Source organism: Folsomia candida, unplaced genomic scaffold (assembly GCF_002217175.1).
Source record: "Folsomia candida strain VU population unplaced genomic scaffold, ASM221717v1 Fcan01_Sc003, whole genome shotgun sequence".
Lineage (NCBI taxonomy): Eukaryota > Metazoa > Arthropoda > Collembola > Entomobryomorpha > Isotomidae > Folsomia > Folsomia candida.
This window is the reverse complement of record NW_019091195.1, coordinates 14,976,690-14,993,663: the sequence shown is the minus strand read 5'-3', so window position 1 is coordinate 14,993,663 and position 16,974 is coordinate 14,976,690. Positions and strand designations below refer to the sequence as shown.

At 38.8% G+C, this 16,974-nt stretch overlaps 2 protein-coding genes across 4 annotated transcripts; both read right to left on the bottom strand.

The window, feature by feature from the left end:
• Positions 1–1,095: 1,095 nt before the first annotated feature.
• On the bottom strand, positions 1,096–16,101 carry LOC110845694 (LIM domain kinase 1). Of its 3 annotated transcripts, XM_022092161.2 has the most exons (13): positions 14,801–16,101; positions 13,830–14,655; positions 13,227–13,357; positions 10,814–11,002; positions 7,690–7,822; positions 7,276–7,496; positions 6,940–7,117; positions 4,588–4,683; positions 4,257–4,514; positions 4,006–4,118; positions 3,836–3,941; positions 3,597–3,751; positions 1,096–3,298 (listed from the first exon to the last, which is right to left on the bottom strand). In XM_022092161.2, exons 2-13 carry the CDS (start codon positions 14,139–14,141, stop codon positions 2,767–2,769), a joined length of 2,424 nt encoding a protein of 807 aa, XP_021947853.1. In that variant the 5' UTR covers positions 14,142–14,655; positions 14,801–16,101; the 3' UTR covers positions 1,096–2,766. The 3 variants fall into 3 exon arrangements, with proteins under 3 accessions (XP_021947853.1, XP_021947855.2, XP_021947856.1); XM_022092163.2 differs by lacking the exons at positions 13,227–13,357; positions 13,830–14,655; positions 14,801–16,101 and adding an exon at positions 11,498–12,064; XM_022092164.2 differs by lacking the exons at positions 10,814–11,002; positions 13,227–13,357; positions 13,830–14,655; positions 14,801–16,101 and adding an exon at positions 8,087–8,906.
• Positions 4,891–6,933, bottom strand: LOC110845695. The gene is made up of 3 exons (XM_022092165.2): positions 6,306–6,933; positions 6,082–6,242; positions 4,891–5,819 (listed from the first exon to the last, which is right to left on the bottom strand). The coding sequence occupies exons 1-3, from the start codon at positions 6,395–6,397 to the stop codon at positions 5,074–5,076; spliced, it is 999 nt and encodes a 332-aa protein (XP_021947857.2). The 5' UTR covers positions 6,398–6,933; the 3' UTR covers positions 4,891–5,073.
• Positions 16,102–16,974: the final 873 nt, after the last annotated feature.

Here is a 16,974-nt window from a genome sequence, read left to right as displayed (position 1 = left end):
ACGAGTCTCCAGTTTCTCTCCTGCTGCGACCAGGCCAAAAGTGCTTATCGAGACCATCACGATGATGAGTTGATGAGAAGTCAAAGGAGAAACAAGCCGTGCGGGCTGTGCAAGGCGTCAGAGTCCAATCTCAGGCTCATCCCGTCCGCACTGTCCCGATCTTCGAGTCGAGAGTCATATCCGAAATGGTCACGTTGTTGTTGTCCTTCTTCCCTCATGCGTGGGAGACCTTTAAAGCTCAGCGGGTGGTGCAGTGGTGGTTGACCATTACGACAATTGCTTTCCCGTACGGACGTTCGTACCAACAACCACGACCACTTTTCATTTCATGGTCCTCATCTCCGTATTTAATTCGGAATGACCCATCCAAATTTCGCACACGAAACCCATTGTACGCAAATGTACCTGTGCAGATGCTGGCTCATCTCATTATCTCCTCGTTATGGGTCAAGTCAACTCGAACGAAACAAAAGATTTATCAGGGGAGGCTGATGACCAGCAAAGTCAGCATATGGCAGCAGAGAGAGAAAGTCGTGTGCTTAAAATCATCCCGGTTGAGTGACGCACACGGAGTGCTTTTTCATTTAGAAACGATGATCATAATACTTAATAAGTTTATGTAGTGCAATTCTTGTGGGTGGTTTGGTTGGTCCAGCGGAGGAAAATGGTCTTTTGTTTGCTGAACACAATGGGAAATGTATGTACACAGTACACCTACGCCGTTCCTGCTGCTGCTGTTGGTCCTCCTTCGTCATAAAGTAATGGACTGGATCGAATTTCGTTAAATTTCTCTTTCTTTCTTCCCCAACCGACCCTCAGTTTAAAGTTATGGGCAATTTAATCCTGTTGTGACAATGATGTAACAACAGGGAATGAATGAATGGATGGATAGATGAATGAATGCCGTCCTCTCATAAATGAAATTGGATGAATGACCAGGCATTCTTTATGTACATAAAAGCCAGTAGTAAATATATGACTCTTGAAAAACTTTGTCTACGTCAAGTTTTGTAAGGGTGATAATTTCAGAGAATCCAACATTCTACCAAAATTTACACAATTTACAAACCTTCACCTGAAATGAATACTCTCAAGTTATCTTTCCGTCAAAAATCTCGGCAATATTTATTTATTCTCCTCCTCTTTCAAAATAATACTCCTTAATAATTTCGCAAACACGGCAAAATTAAATTATATATATTTAGAACTACATGATCTAAATTAAAATTAAATTATAATTGCAACGATTAAACATTTCTGGGGGTAAGAAATTACTAAAGTATGTGTGTAGTATTTCTTCACGGGAGGAATCCCGGATAACTTCTTTGGTTATTGAAATTTTAAACAATTGTAGAGACGGGGATTGTTTTTAACGTAATAGTGACAAAATAATATCTTTTATATAATTAAATATAAATATTTAGCTGCATACATAATAGGTTAATAATAGATAATTAAGGAAATTAGGCAAGTAAATAAATTACAGATTTGGTTTTGTTGGTAACGTGACGAGGACAGAGAATATTTTAGTTCAATATTTTAGTGGAACCACGCTTTCGGTACAGTACAGCACCAACGAAGTTAATCCGTAAATATTTGTACACTAAATATTTCCAATAGAAAATCCGATTTGACCGTATAAATTTACAATTTTATAAAAATGCGAGCATATACAAAGACAGCTTATCATATTTCAAGAAAGTATGTTAGCAAAAGTCTTCACCATCAACGACGGAGAAACATGCATATTATTCACTAGACGTTAATATGTTTCATATTCAACTGCGCCGGATACCTATTTTAGTTTGGAAAGAAATGATTAATAATTAACGGATAGCTCAACAGTTTAATTGTATAGTTAACAGTCACGGGCGACAGATATTTAAATATTTAGTTGTTCACAGCCGCCAATCATCACATAAAATGGAAAATTAGTATCGGATACATCAGAATAAATTATAACTTTAAGAGAACAAAGACATCTTATCGCTGTAACAAAAAAGTGTTTATTTAAATCAGTGAATGATTTTAACTGTTTTTTTGCACCTCTGTATTATTACATAAACCGATAACTTCTTATCTGTGATATCCCTCTCTCTTTCTAACTTATTAGTTCCTCACCTTCTTAATTTATGGAAATTTCTTCTCCTCCCTTTACAAAAAGCTTGTTCTCCGAAATATTATATTAATTATTTTATTAATAATTACCCCCTTTTTATTTTATATTAATAAGAGTATCAGTACTGATTTTTGTTTGACTTTATGATCACAGTCTACTTCAGATTCGCCCAACCGAGACAAAACTATTACTATTGACATTAATCAAATCATTGATAAAGAGCTGATATCAAATTATGTCTTAGAAATTTTTCTTAATTTTTATAATCTCCACTTCGTCATTTTTAAGCCTTGTTTTTATCATCTTCGTCTTATCTAATAGAACGATTCCGAAGGTGCATACGGCGAGAAAAATTGCATAATTCTTAAATCTGAATCCTGCGCTAGAAAATGTACAAATTTTTACACTCGTTTCACTAAATTGTAATACTCCTCTTCTTCGTTTGATTCGTTGTCTGTAATTCTCCAGTTAATTTTACATTTTTTTAACGACGACGTTAACAATAATACGTTAGGTTGCGAATTTCTATAAAATGTGCAAAAAGTTGGTTGGTGGTGGGACGGTGACTATGTAAATACTACTAACTAAGTTATTTATACGTAATATGTATGCAGGATAAGAAGGAGAGATATTCTAGACTTATTTTTTTAGGAGGGCGAGGCCGACATGCGTCTCCCATTGCTACTACTATTAGTGTGGAGGGGGTTGGTATGATTGCACGTGATTGTTGTAATGGGGGAGGAGTTGCTCTTGGGCTGCTGCTCCAATTCTGGACTAGACAGGGTGGAACTATTCATGGAATTATTATTGCTGGAATGGTCAACTTCACAAATGGAATGGAGCCGTCCCCCCGATTTGTTCGTGAAGGTGGAGAGGGACGAGCAGGCGGAGGACAGCGTGTTCTCAACGCAGGCTGAGGATGACGATGAGGAAGAATTCGTGTCCGTTGCGGAAGAAGGGAGACTTCCAGAGCTTGAGTTACTGCTCGCTCCGGACGATGTGGTCATGTAGGTGAATGACGTGTCGGGTGTGGTGGACTCTGAGGAGGTGGGGCTGCGAGAGGAGTGTGTCCCCACGTAGTCACGAATCTCAGCGAGTAGATCTTTTGGAAAGGGTAGGTTTCGTGTCAGGCTGGATGCGACGGATTCCGTCCAGGAAGAGAGGATTTCAAATGATGCCCTGGATTAGAAATTAGAATACAAAATTAGATTATGAGCAACTTATTAGTAACCTCTTATTAATTTGGTGAAAGAAAAATTGTGAATTCTGTGGCCCAAACTGTGCAAGCTAAAACAGCAGTGTTTTGATATGTATTTGGTAACCTTCTCTCACAATTATTGACTGTACAATGCTTGTTTTTGGATTTTTAAATTAAGTTTTACATCGAATGTCTTTCACATTAGGTTCTCCTAAGTTTGCAGTGACCAGCTAATCTAGCATGAAGAATTAATAGTTCTTAATGAGACGATGTAACCACCTTTTGTCTGGGTTGAGATCACAGCACATGAAGGCAATGCGATACAAAGGTTCGGGACATTCGGCGCAGAATTTTTCCAGGAATGTTTGCTGATTCAGGCTAAAGTCGCCGGACCGGGGGAGAAAGTCTGGATCGGCGTTTACTCGTCCGATAACCTGTACAAAAGATGAGACAATTGATTAACTAATTAATAATTACTGTATTCAATATTTTATTATCGTGTCAACCAAATAACTTACTTCACAAGTAATAATACCGAACGAGAAAACGTCAACTTTCTCATCATATTTGTTCCCCTTCATCATCTCTGGCGCCATCCAGAACGGATTCCCTACAACCGTGTACCTGTATGCAAACCATTTTAATAAGTTCTCATCCGTACATCATTAATCTGAACAAAATTACGAACCGTTTCTTTCTCTCAATCCTCCTGCCCCGTTTACTCGCTCGAGATCTATCTTGCAGACTCATTTCACTCGTAATTCTCGCCAGGCCGAAGTCTGCCACCACCACGCTCATGTCCTGCAAAACAGCACAAAATTCAAATACCATCGGCTATCCACTTAGATATATGCAAATTGTTCGCATTACAAACAGGACAAAATTAAGAGATGCTTTGTTCGTAACCAAAAATTGTCCCATTATTTTATTAATACTTACCTCTCGAACGAGACAGTTGTGTGAACTCAGGTCTCTGTGGATGACACCCATGGAGTGGAGGTAAGCCATCCCACACGAAATGTCGTGCACGATACGACACCGTATCGTCCAACTCAGGGAATGCTGCACGTTTTGAATCAACTCGCGTAAGCTGCCCCCCTTTACGTACTCCGTGATGAGGTGCAACTTCCTCTCCTTGTACAACACGCCGATAAACCTGAGTACATTGGGGTGCTCCAGTCTTCTCAATACGGCCACCTAATTAACAAACGTATTAGTAATCTATGTACTTCCTAATTTGCAAGTTAAAAAACAGACATGGGATCTGCACCTCTTTCAAAAAGTTTCGTTGTGCCTCCTCGTCCAGTCGATAGAGTTCTTTCAGGACCATGATCTCCTTCGTTTCGCAATGGGTAACTTTATAAACCTGATTAAAGTAATAATTATTAAGTCAATTAATTATAATTAAATAAAAATAGAGTTATAACTGATATTCTAAAAATTATTTAAATACTAAAATAATTCTGACCTATGCAACATTCACATTATACCTTCTTTTATTATTGCAAGTTTATTTATGCCATCATTTGTTTTCATATTCATTATACCAATAACTTCATATTCATTCATTACAAATCATTCTTATTCATTAATATTAGTTACAATTTTTAGTTTGATTTTAAAATAATGTTACACAATCATACTTGTTACATGAGTGGTTGTGATAATGAAGTTGGAGTTACATTATTAGACAGGGCCAGATTATTTGAGATTATAAGACTTTTTTTTTGTTAATTAGCTAATGGTAGTGATAGTTTTAGGCTAGATAGAAAGAGCGACAAGTATCAGCGACGAAGAGGTGGTCATGCCGTTCCAAAACTTGAATGTCTTGCTCCAACTTTTTCAATTCCTTTTCCAACTCTGATTTCCGTTGAATCTTGCCAGCCGTGTCTATTAAGAGGGGAAGAGCTTGATAGTCGGCGAAGACTTCTTCCCAATTCTTCTTGAGGCCGCAGGTGATCGCGTCTCGCTCCACGGGGTCCAAATGGCGACAGTTTTCTTGCGCGCTGATCTCCTGCGCCTTCATGAGACTCTTCTCCTTCTGCGCTTGGACGTGCAAATCAGCCTTGATGTCTTCCAAGTAGCACGGAATCTTGCCAAAGTTTTCGCCACACACGTACAATCGGGGCATGCCTGAAGTGCACCAGTTCTTCGTGTGGCCGACGCGGTCATCGACGAAACGCATGGTCGGTTTGCGGGGAACTTGACGCACTGCGTTGCGAATGTTGTCTCGCACGTAGTCCTTACAGCAAGTGGGAATCACTCCGAACTTGGCGCAAGGCGGGGGCACTGGTGGCTTTTCTTTCAAACCGGCACAGAGACAGATGCGGGCTATGCGACATTTTTCCTCTTGACAACACGGCGGAGCAGATGCTTGGTCGCCACTGCCACATTCGGCGATTATGGAACATTCCTCAGTGGGTGGAGGACATTCAGCAGCAGCAGTGTTCTCCTCATCGTCACCAGTTTGACACGGATTGCACACCATTTCCACTTTGGGCACTGGTGAGTTTAAAATATATGTAAACAAACATGAAAACTAATTAAACAGCTGACATCCAGTAAAAAACACTGGATATAATTAATACAACTTGTGACAAGTGAAACGACCTGCGGATATTTTGCGCAAATTTTAATTTCGACTTTTTTGTAAATATTTTACCTCAACTTTATACAAAACGTGAAAAATGGAAAGAAAGGAAATTTCAAAAAATTGTCCCATTTGCCACAGTAAAATTTAAAAAAAGACGAAAAAAAAACTTACATCCCACTTTCCTCCGGATTGACATTGGAGCCCGTGTCTGCTTCTTCAAGTAGCATGTCGGCGGATCTTGGCACACTCGAGGCACACCCATCGTGAGAAAACACCCCTTCCTCGCATCATACGCGTCTTCACGCACCTTGCAAGAGAACCGAGACTTGTACCTGGAGACAGAAAAAATGGATAAAAAATATGATCCAGCGAGAAAAAATTACTTTTTGACTTACAATGGTGGACCGGGAGCAGGGATTTCTTGCGGTGGCTGGATCAAGGAGTAGACCGACTCATTGTTGCAGTTCTCACGAAGCAGGGTAAACATTTTGGCAGAGTTAAAAGTTTCAAAAACCCGAAGTTTCCGAGAGTAAAAAATGGAAAGACAGAGAGACAGAGAGAGAGGAAAGAGAGAGCGAGTTGTTCACACCACCACGGAAATTACCAACTGATGGGCTTCGATCAAACTGGAAAAGCACCATCACCAAGAGACGCGACATGCAAATCACCACCACCACCAGGCTGCCTGCTGCAGACTTCTGGACTTTTCTTTCTCCTCACTTTTCTTGACCTCTCTCTCAAAAGTCAATGAACTCACCAGTGCAGCGAGACTTTAATCCTCATCAGATGCATTTCAGGAATTTGTGATTTCGTAAATTAGTACAAAAATGCCAGCCTTTTTTAAAAAATCTATGCAAATTTTGATACTTCCAATTGTGATTTTTTAAGTGGTGATGGTTTAATCATATTCAAATCAAATCACCACCACAATTTGTAGATTATGCAAATTTTATTATGATGCCTTGATGGTGATGAAGTGGTCAAGATTGAGTAAATGAGTAAAGATTGATGTGTTTATTGGATGCTGACCTGGCCGAAGAATCCCTTTCCGAGGAGTTCGCCCTTGACGAGATCGCAAGCTCTGAAGGTGCACTGGGAGCGGGCCTGTTCTCGGAAGGAGAGCGTCCTCGCTAACCCCGACTTGGTCCCTGGAGGGGTCGGAGAACAGTCAGACAGACGCGACAAGGACGCCGCCCTCTCCTCACACCTGAAAGCAATCAGTCAATTAATCAACTTTCACGCCAAATTGTGTGACGAATAAATAATCTAAAACGCCCCTCGATCAGTTTCAATTTTTGCATGGTGCATTTGCACGGTTTACGAATGCAAAATCTTGACCTAACTTATTTAATTTTAATTAGTTACCCTTTTCCCCTCCTTGGCTGTCTTGACCGGTGGTCCTGCTCCCTCCTCTTGCTACTCATCAGTCTCTGGTCCTCTGTGAGTGACTTGTTGTCATAACTGCCCCAAAAGTCCCAGCTGCAACTCCGCAGCTCCAAACTGCTCAGAGATCCGAACGATTTTGACTCCTCCAGTTTACGAGACGGCATTTCAACCACGTTCGTTGGCTTCTGCTCGACAGTGACCTATTCAAAAACAAACCAAATCTTATGCACATCTTCAACCTTCAAAAATATCAGCGTATCCACCGCGCAGAAAAGACGTAATGGAGTTTGGGTCAATTTTCCCCCTGTGTACAGACACGATCCCCTCCAAAAATAGAAATCCCACCCATTCTGCACGATCCCTTGATCGAATTTACACATTGATTTTACGCACCTGAACGGCTGCCGTTCTGTGGTTGAGGACCTTTTCAATGTCTGGAAGTGGATGATCCGTCACCGGCTTGCCATTCACTTCCAATATCCTGTCCCCGACATTTAGTTGACATTCTGATCCCACGCGTCCCACCCTGTGAAAAACAAGAGCAAAAACACACATGAAATTTTGTATGCATCTGACTAGCACAAAAACGCATTAAATGAGGGTCATTATTATCAGTAAACGATCAATATTACTATTAATTAAATATAACACGCACACGCACACGTACGCACACGCACACGTACGCACACACACAAACACAACTTCTCCTTCACAAACCAATTCTGTCTTAGATTTAGTAAAACTCGCACCAAATACCACCCCCATAAAAAAGTGGCGTCTTATTACTCACCACCTCATCTCATCTCATCATATCCTTTGTCACTTATTCAAGAATTCACCACCACTACCAACCAAACACCGGCCTTTCTTTCCTCCTGCTGCTGCTTAACTTTGCCGTTGTTGTGGCGTGGTTCGCTCATGGTGAGCTATTTTAATGTAATGTTATGTAGTAGAACCATCTCAAGAAATTGCACAATATAAATAAAACACCACCACAAAAACTGCCTCCCTATTTGACATGTTTTATTTTTTGAATCCTCCACTTCACATTCACGCTTTTTCTTCTTAAATGAATTGAAATAAACTTGTTCTTGATTCTACGACGACGACGATTTCAATGCTGCTGTCAGTGAATTGAAGGATTAAAAAGAAAGGACGACGAATTTCAAAGGAATGTTTGTCGACTATTATCTCTCGAAAAGAGATTTCTTAATTAAATACCACGCTACGGATCGAATCCGGACGTGTATGCACATGTGTAGAAAAAGGGACCATTCATTAATTAATTATTTATATAACCGCCCCATTTTCGCAGTAATGAATGGCCCATACTTTTTACAAACTGGCAAAATTAACGCGTCACCACCACTATTGACCATTATGTCGCAATTTGTCTACATTTTGGAAAGGCTAAACTGCACGTATTCTGAGGAGAAGCCTGTAATATACACGTAAATCTTACGGCGTAGTTTCACACATACACGTAAATATGGCACCAATCAAGTGTAGTTAGTTAATGACTGAAATTTGAGTATCACAACAAAACCATAACAAAAATCTATCTACGACGAAACCCAATGATGATCATGTCTCACTCGGTTCAACTCCAGGAACGGAATGACAATCAATTCTCCATGAGGAAACATTCCTGTCCATCAGATTAAATTAAGTCCCAGTGTCGGTAGCAGCAGACACTTCTTAGAAATTCTCTCTCTCTCTGGGCTGTACAGAAAGGATGCGACCTTGCGGGGTCACCTTGCCCGTTTCAAATTGGATGTCATAAAAGGTACGAGTCTGTCAAATAATTCTCCTCGTTCCTTCTGCACGGTCCTGTATCATGCTTTCAGCTCGCATTAGGAAATTAGGAATTCCAAATAAATAAATGTCTGCATGGGAAATGTTTTATCCACTCGATTTAATTCCCGTAGTCCGATTACACTTTTTCATGCCTTCGTCATCATTATAAACCTGTCGTGGGCATACATACAATACACACTGACTGACAGATACTTCATACATATGATGACAGGGTTCTTAAAATATTTATGATGTCAGTTGTGGTAGCTTTTTAAAAAATACAATTTTATGCAGTGCTTTTCTCAATCCAAAATTTGTGTTTTTCTATATGAACCAAAACAGAAATATTTCACACTAACCAATTGTAGAAAATCATTGGGTAAAAATGTGCATTTTTGGAGTTGTACGAACACTGTGCATCTTATTAAATGAGGGATTATTACAGAGGAAAAGTCATGAGAACTAAATATTTACTGCCTTAAATTTCTTCTTCCCACAACTCCTACTTCCCCAGTGCTGCCGGCTCTGCTCATTAAGATTTAATTCACTTTCATTCATCACAGAATTTCATACACCATTGAACTAAATCCAAATCCCTACACGAGAACGACCTTCAATACCCACACACTGCAAAATGCAAATGAAAAGCTCACATTTCCTCCTGACGCGCAACCAAAATGCATCAATTATCATGAAAATTGGCGAATTTCCATACCTACATGTCGAGCAAAGAGTGCAACCCTGAGGCTACATAGTTAATTAATTATCTTGCTCAGTAATCGTAGCGTGGATCACACATTTTGTTTTCGTAGCAAGAAAGTTTTGAACGTAACAATATCCTCTCGAGAAGGAGAAAGTTATGATGATAAGTAGGAGAGCGTTATCATGATAAGGCGACAAATTTTGTAGAAAGTGGATTGGATGTCACTTACGATAAATTTGTTAGTCGGAAACTTTTATACTTGATCGTTTTCCTCGAAACGAAATCTTCCCTGACACCACTTTCTACTTAATATTAAGTGAATTAAGGGCCAAAATCGGACACCGAATGAAGAATGGCAGGTTCACATAAATGCGAAATCGATGTTCTTCCAGTTTTAGAAACAGTTTTGCAAATCGTGTTTCGCAACTCATGTCGTCAATCTTTCCAGCGTCACGTAGTCAGTCATGCAGTTGTGAAACCATTTCCAGATTTGTTTACTAATTCAGATCTCTTGATGAGAATCAGACAGAATTAAGTAAGAAATGACGCATTAATTATGCGGGGACAAATTTGTTAGCTTATTTCCGTCCCGAAACCTTACCCCGTTTTAACACGTGGCGCAAATGGGAGCGTGACGCCCACCTTTCCCTTCCGTAATTAATGGATGGTAACTAGATAAAGTTATTGCGACGACACATAATCCTACTTCCACTTCCGAATTTACCTCTTAAAAGGGTTATGTTATGTTGTCTTAGGTCTCTATCCCATAATTGCAAAATCAATACGAATCGCGTCATCCGCAAATTACTAACAAGATACACACACACACACTAATGGATTGCTGAGTAGGGGCCGTGTATAAAGGATGTGACGAGTTTTTGACCGGATATGACCACCTCTCTGACCAATTGTGTTGGTACTCTCAACATCTGAGCTTATCCGGAGACAAAAACAAGATCACATCCTTTTCACACGGCCCTTTTTCACAGAACATGAATGACCAAAGATGCCACCTACTCTGAGACTTGTGGAACACTGGAGCCCAGGACGTCGTAAGAATCTCCGCCGAGACATTCGCTTCCCCTTCGCCAATCCTTGCGTAACTTGAACTGCGTGCTGTCTCGCGTTAATGGAGGAATCTTTACCACTTTTATTACGTGTTGATTCTCAACCAGGGGATAAGGCTCCTTCTTCCAGCATCCAGAACTACAAAAAGTAATAAAAAAATATTTTTAGAGAGGGTAAAAAAAATCAATTCAAGGAACCAATCCAACCACTGATAGGTAGGAAATTATTACGTGATGACGTCCCGTATTAAATAAAAGTAGAGTGTGAAATGATGAACGAATTGCATCACACGTAAATAAGTTACGTAAGTTTAGCGAGGAGGTGAAAAAAGTAGGTGGTTCGTTATTGCAGGTGTGATGTGAATATTTGTAACTGAAAGGTGAGGATGATCTTTCGTACCCCATGATCAGAAATTGACATGCATGTTTCGCAGGTTTGGCGACACCTTTGATTTTCTGGAGACAAAATTCATCATTTTCAATCTGATTTCGGGAAGGGTGAAAAATGGGCGGATCGAGAATTGAGATTAACTGACTGAAATTCATCCACCTCGCAGATTGTGAAATGTCTATTCGCACGTCACAATTTCAACTTTTTACCGATACTCAGGTTCTCATTACTCGTTTTTATTACCTTCGCACCAAGGATATCCATGACCCCATAAACTCCAGCCTTATGGCAGTCTTAGTACCACGTTTGGAAGAAGTATCGCTTCTTTTATACTCACACTGCACCACCAAATCGCAACAATAACAATGACACGGCGACATGCACAATAATCGAGATTCGATGCACAATCACTAATTCAGTCAATTGATAATAATTTCTTAGTTTTTCTCTCAAAACTAACAGTGATTTTCAACAATAATAAATAAGTAAGGGGAAGACGGTAAGTAAATAAATATAAATATCACTCAGAGAACTACCACCACCTACTAAATCACGTGGCTCTCATCATCCCATGAGAAATATGATACACTTTATGCAAAATTCAATACCGACGACGACTTGTCCCTAAATTTGCAAACAGCAACACAACAATAATCTGTCTCGGGTATATTTGCCAAGTATCGTATCCGAGTTCAATAACATGATTACTATATTACTTATTCTAACTTTGAAGAGTAGCGTACGGATAATGGGAAATGGAAAATTTGCCAAAAATATTTGACTTGCAAATTTGCACAAACCGTGCATCTCTTTCGTTGGGAGTAAATAATAAAGTCAAATGGTCCTATTCGCTCGACCTTGTATATATTTAATGCAGATTCGAGTGAAATATTTAGGCTTGCTGATAAGTTATCCATCCTCATCATGGTGAGGATGACTTATCTGCAGTATGTTATGTGCATTATTATTCGACTGTGTTAAATTGTCGATCTCCATTGAGTTGACTGGAAACCTAGCCGTGCTGGGTACCCCAACCAATTAACAGAGATAATTATGTTATGACACAAACACACCTGATGAGGTATTAAAAATGTGCTCGATTCTGGATCCCATAGGTTTTTCCTAATTTAATAGTCTGCCTGCTCGTGTACTTTGTGGTGGGCGCACTGGCGCAGCAAATTATTATTATTATTCACTACAAGAAATAATTTTACTGCTTGTTAACTAACTCTAACTAATAATAACTGAGTGATGGTTTAGAATGGTTTGCAAAACGTGGAATTTATGTCAGCCCCAAGTACTTAATGGACTGTCAGTATAATATCAGCAATTGATAAACACTCCGTTTTTCGTAGAATTTTTACTTTCCTAATCAATAATCCGAGTAAAACTAACCTTGAATTTAAAAAAATCATGAATCGCAATTTCTAAAAAATACCAACATTATGCCCGATGAAAACCACCCTGGAAAGAGATTTGATCTCATCTAAATTTAACTGACAAAAGAAATTCATCTCAAAGCTCACATAACAATTTGGGTAATTTATAAATCTAGAAATAAGCAGTTTTTCATCATCATTTGCTATTTGTTGTCCATCCCTGACCAGTTACAAGTTGACTCGATTATTCACAATTAAGAAGAGTCGTCTCATCGTTCATCATCATTAATAGAATAAAAATAGTCATCTCATTCTCATGCGCAAACAAATTAATGTCTGAGTGACAGGTATCACCACCAATTGGTTTAACACTCAAATCATGTCAAGCTTGTCTGTCACTGTTTCATATCTGGAATGCAATTCGTTCGAATCATTCATTAATTGTGTGGGTGTCGGAAAAATTGGAATTTTGAGACAAATCCCATCCCATTTTATTAACATGAGGCGCAAACATGACCACGCCATATTTTGTGCTACACAATTAATGAATTCCCCCCGGCAAACTAAACCCATAAATAAAGTAATCAAATTACCAGTAAAGAGTTGATAACCCAACCAGTGCGAACTGTTCATCGTCTCCGATGCAGAGTTGACATTTACAGCAGCGAAAACACTCCGGATGGAAGGAGGTCAACCCCGCCGTCATTATGGGACCCACTGCGGCCTAAATAATTGTAAATAAATTTACTTCAAGGTCATAATTTAGCCTGATAATAATCGGTAACTAACTATAAATATTAACGAGAATGAGAAAAAAGAGCAACGAAAGGAAAGTTGCAAAATTTGTGACTAAATTATTTAGCGGATTGCGCAATGCCTATTAATTCATAATAGAAATTTATTCTAGTTTTGTAACAAAACTTTTGTTATTGTTAAATCTTAATTTAAATTGAATTTGAGTTTAACTCGCATTAAAAGTGGGATGTTTTATTACAACTGGAAAGAAAATTAGTGAGAGTGACTCTGCCAATTACTACTGGACGGGATTTTATTATTTATGTACGCCATTAAATAAGCCCATGTTAACTGTCACATGCAAATGCGCAAATTTTGATTCAAGGCCGACTCATCCTCCTGACTGGTCTAGATTTGATAGCACGGTATTAAGTATTTTGAATAATTGGAAATTTCCCCACCTCGCCACAATAATGGCAGCAGCTATCTCCAAAGTTGGCCATGGTGGTGATGGTGTTATTAATTCCCCTACTGATACTGGTCGTGGCGTCGTCGACAACGTCGTCACTGTCCTCATGCCAGAGGGCGATTTCGAGAAAAAGTCCTCCTCCCACTTCATCCGTCTCCTCTTCGAGCAAGTCGGCAAACAGGGTGCCCACTTTTTTCGTCACATTGTTACTATTCCTCCTCTGCAGGGGTGTGCCTCCGCCGGAGGATGGGACCGACAAACTGTTGAACTTTAACCCAACCACGTTTCCCCGAAATACGCTCATTAATCTGGATCTTGCTGCGGCTGCTTTCTATTAAATCGCTGCTGCTGCCGTTGTTACGTGGGCACATTTAGTTTACTTTCTTCTTCTCAAATTCTTCTCAATTGGATGGATTATTTAGTGGACTCGGTTAAATGAAACGAAAAGTTTCTCACTTATTTATTATTTGCTTCCTCCTGGTGCAATTATATTGCCACTAATACACATTTTCTTGATTATGTCACCTCCACTTAACACCCCTGACTGGTGAATCACGTCCCGTTTACACAAAATAATAAGTTTGCACAAGTGAAATAAAAACCGACTTGACTCCGCACCACCACTTATTACTTTACTTTACTTCTTATTACTCCCACTGTTTACTTAGAAAGTTGCATTATTGCAATTACACAAATTATATATTTTTTTTACTTAAGGTACCTTCTCTCTGGCTACTTAGGGTGAATCAATTATCAAAATTCGCCTCGATTTATCCACAATTTATTAGTATTACTATTCTTCTCGGCAACTCGTCCATCTGTGAGAATGAGAAGACGAATAAATAATATTCATTCGTCTGATATATTATATAAGTAAATTCTAAACGAATATTTATTTGCAAACTTATCAGTCTTTACTGCTTCTTATTCACTAAAAACTGCACACTTGAAAGATAACTTTACCTTTTCCTGCTCTGATTCCATTCGCCGTCATCATCATTACTACAACAATATATATGAGAGCAGTTAAACTTAAAGCTCGCGAGAAGTCGAATCTCTTCTGTTGAAGTTGATTGTTGGTTCAGTTATTTACTATTCATTCACTGCACTTTACTTTACTTGGTAGTAAAAAAAGAGGTATTATTTATATGTATTTGTTGTGGTTTGCACTCGAGAGTGGGTGGGTGGTGGCAGGTGGTGGTGTGGTTTCAGTACCTTTTCAGTCACTAACTCACTCCTCAATTTCTTTAATTGTTGACTTAACGCAACATCCGCCGTTACTAGTTGGATTGATTAAAAGTCTTTAGTAATAAAAATTCTCTCACTCTCTCTTCCTCTCGTAAAGAAATGTACGTATCCAAAACTGACTGATATAACAGTAGTAGATAGTTCAACACACAGGTATTATTGCTGCCTTGCTAATTGTGGTGTAGAGATTAGACATGATGATGATGATGATGGCAGCAGTAAATAGTTTTCAATTCAATTCTCCCCACTTCTAGTATGTAAGAAGATCAGTTCAAGTAACTCAATGTAAATGTGCAAAGAACCGAATCATCACAATAATAATAAAAAAGAATCCTCATCAAATGAATGATTCAATGAAACTGATTACTATTCTGTTTTAAATTACTTTGTAAAAGTATTAACAACAACGATGAACGACGACGACGACGACGATTCAACAATGTATGTTACGGTTTACGGTCATAATTTTATAACAATCGATTACAACAATTTTCTCTCCCCACTCCAAATCAGACTGCTGTTGATAATCCGCGGCTCGGCACCTTGATCGGTTAAGTCAAACTGTTTTATTATTATGAAGCGACGAATTTCAAAATTATGAACAAACTTTCAAAAACCGCATAGTATTATATTATCGTGTGAGAACTTTGGTCGGATTGGAGAGTTTTTTTTGAGGAGGATGATCAATTGTTGTGAAGAGAGAAGTTAAAGTTTAAAGGCATGTCGGACAAGGAATAATAAATAATATTAACCAGTAGCACTTCACAAATTATGAAAAGGGTATAATTACTACTCCATTTATTATGTGTGGCACCTTTACAAAATTTTTTCTACAGTTTTTTTTAGCAATATCGTGCTTTTTTGTTGTTTAGGTAAACCGACTTGACTGCGAGTTTATATTTATTAGTCAGAGGGTCGGTCAAAATGATAATGTGTGCTTGTTAAGTGCCCCCTCCCCCCCTCCACAAATATCATGATTAGTACACATTTTTCAACCTCCTTCATGCACTTGTACACACACATTCCGTGTTTTGTTATGATGTGCTGTTGACCATAGCGAAAAAATACTTTAGCCAACCATGTCCAACTCCCGTAGGCTTCCTGTAACAGAAACGTGGTCTTGTGGGGTCTGCAAGGATTTGGGGGACAGATTCCGTTCGCATGATAAGCACGCCAAGTCAGTTTAATTGACATGAGAGGAATTTAAGGCATCTTTTTACTGTTATAAAGTATCTCATTTTCCCAGTCTGGAGATGAGATTATTCCCTCAAGTGAGAATTACAGGGAAAGACATCTTAGGTAATGAGTGAATCATGATAACCACCTCTTGGGGATGAAGGATACTTGATAAGTCATGTTTAGTGAAGTCATTGAAGGTTCCATTTGGCCAACATTTTTTATCAACATTTCTCTTTCAAAGAGTTCTATGCTTGCTATTATGATTATAGAAGGATTTTTGGTTTTGCTTACGAGAGTTCCTTTCTCACTCGGCCGTCATCTAACAGCGGAAGTTGAGGTTACGACGAAGTGCATCGAGTGGCATAGATGACGCAAAGGGTGGATTTCTAAAGCGTCGACTAAACGGGTTTTACCAAGGGTCGCATATTACTAGTTGCACTTATTTATGCCAATTTTTTTGCACATTATTTTGTGTAAATTTGTGGTAAAAATGACTGTATTTATGCCTACTTAATGAATAAAGGGGTGAAAGTTATGGATATCTATATGTGTAAATTTGATGACAAAAAATGCTTGCATATTTTTTTACGAAAAACGAATGAGATATTTTAAGCATCACTTGTGGTTATGAGTCATCATAACTTATGACGTGTTTAAGTTAGGTCAGTTATTTATTAATTGGTTTCCTATACATACCCACATTTGTATGG

What these genes read in the sequence shown, in the direction of transcription:
- LOC110845695 (XM_022092165.2), bottom strand. Translation starts at nt 6,397, where the DNA reads ATGTTTACCCTGCTTCGTGAGAACTGCAACAATGAGTCGGTCTACTCC. An exon ending in CCTGCTCCCGGTCCACCATT is followed by an intron (nt 6,243 to 6,305) that starts GTAAGTCAAAAA and finishes TTCTGTCTCCAG; the next exon opens with GTACAAGTCTCGGTTCTCTT. An exon ending in AATCCGGAGGAAAGTGGGAT is followed by an intron (nt 5,820 to 6,081) that starts GTAAGTTTTTTT and finishes TAAACTCACCAG; the next exon opens with TGCCCAAAGTGGAAATGGTG.
- LOC110845694 (XM_022092161.2), bottom strand. Translation starts at nt 14,141, where the DNA reads ATGAGCGTATTTCGGGGAAACGTGGTTGGGTTAAAGTTCAACAGTTTG. An exon ending in GCTGCCATTATTGTGGCGAG is followed by an intron (nt 13,358 to 13,829) that starts GTGGGGAAATTT and finishes ACAATTATTTAG; the next exon opens with GCCGCAGTGGGTCCCATAAT. An exon ending in CAGCCAAGGAGGGGAAAAGG is followed by an intron (nt 7,118 to 7,275) that starts GTAACTAATTAA and finishes GATTGCTTTCAG; the next exon opens with GTGTGAGGAGAGGGCGGCGT.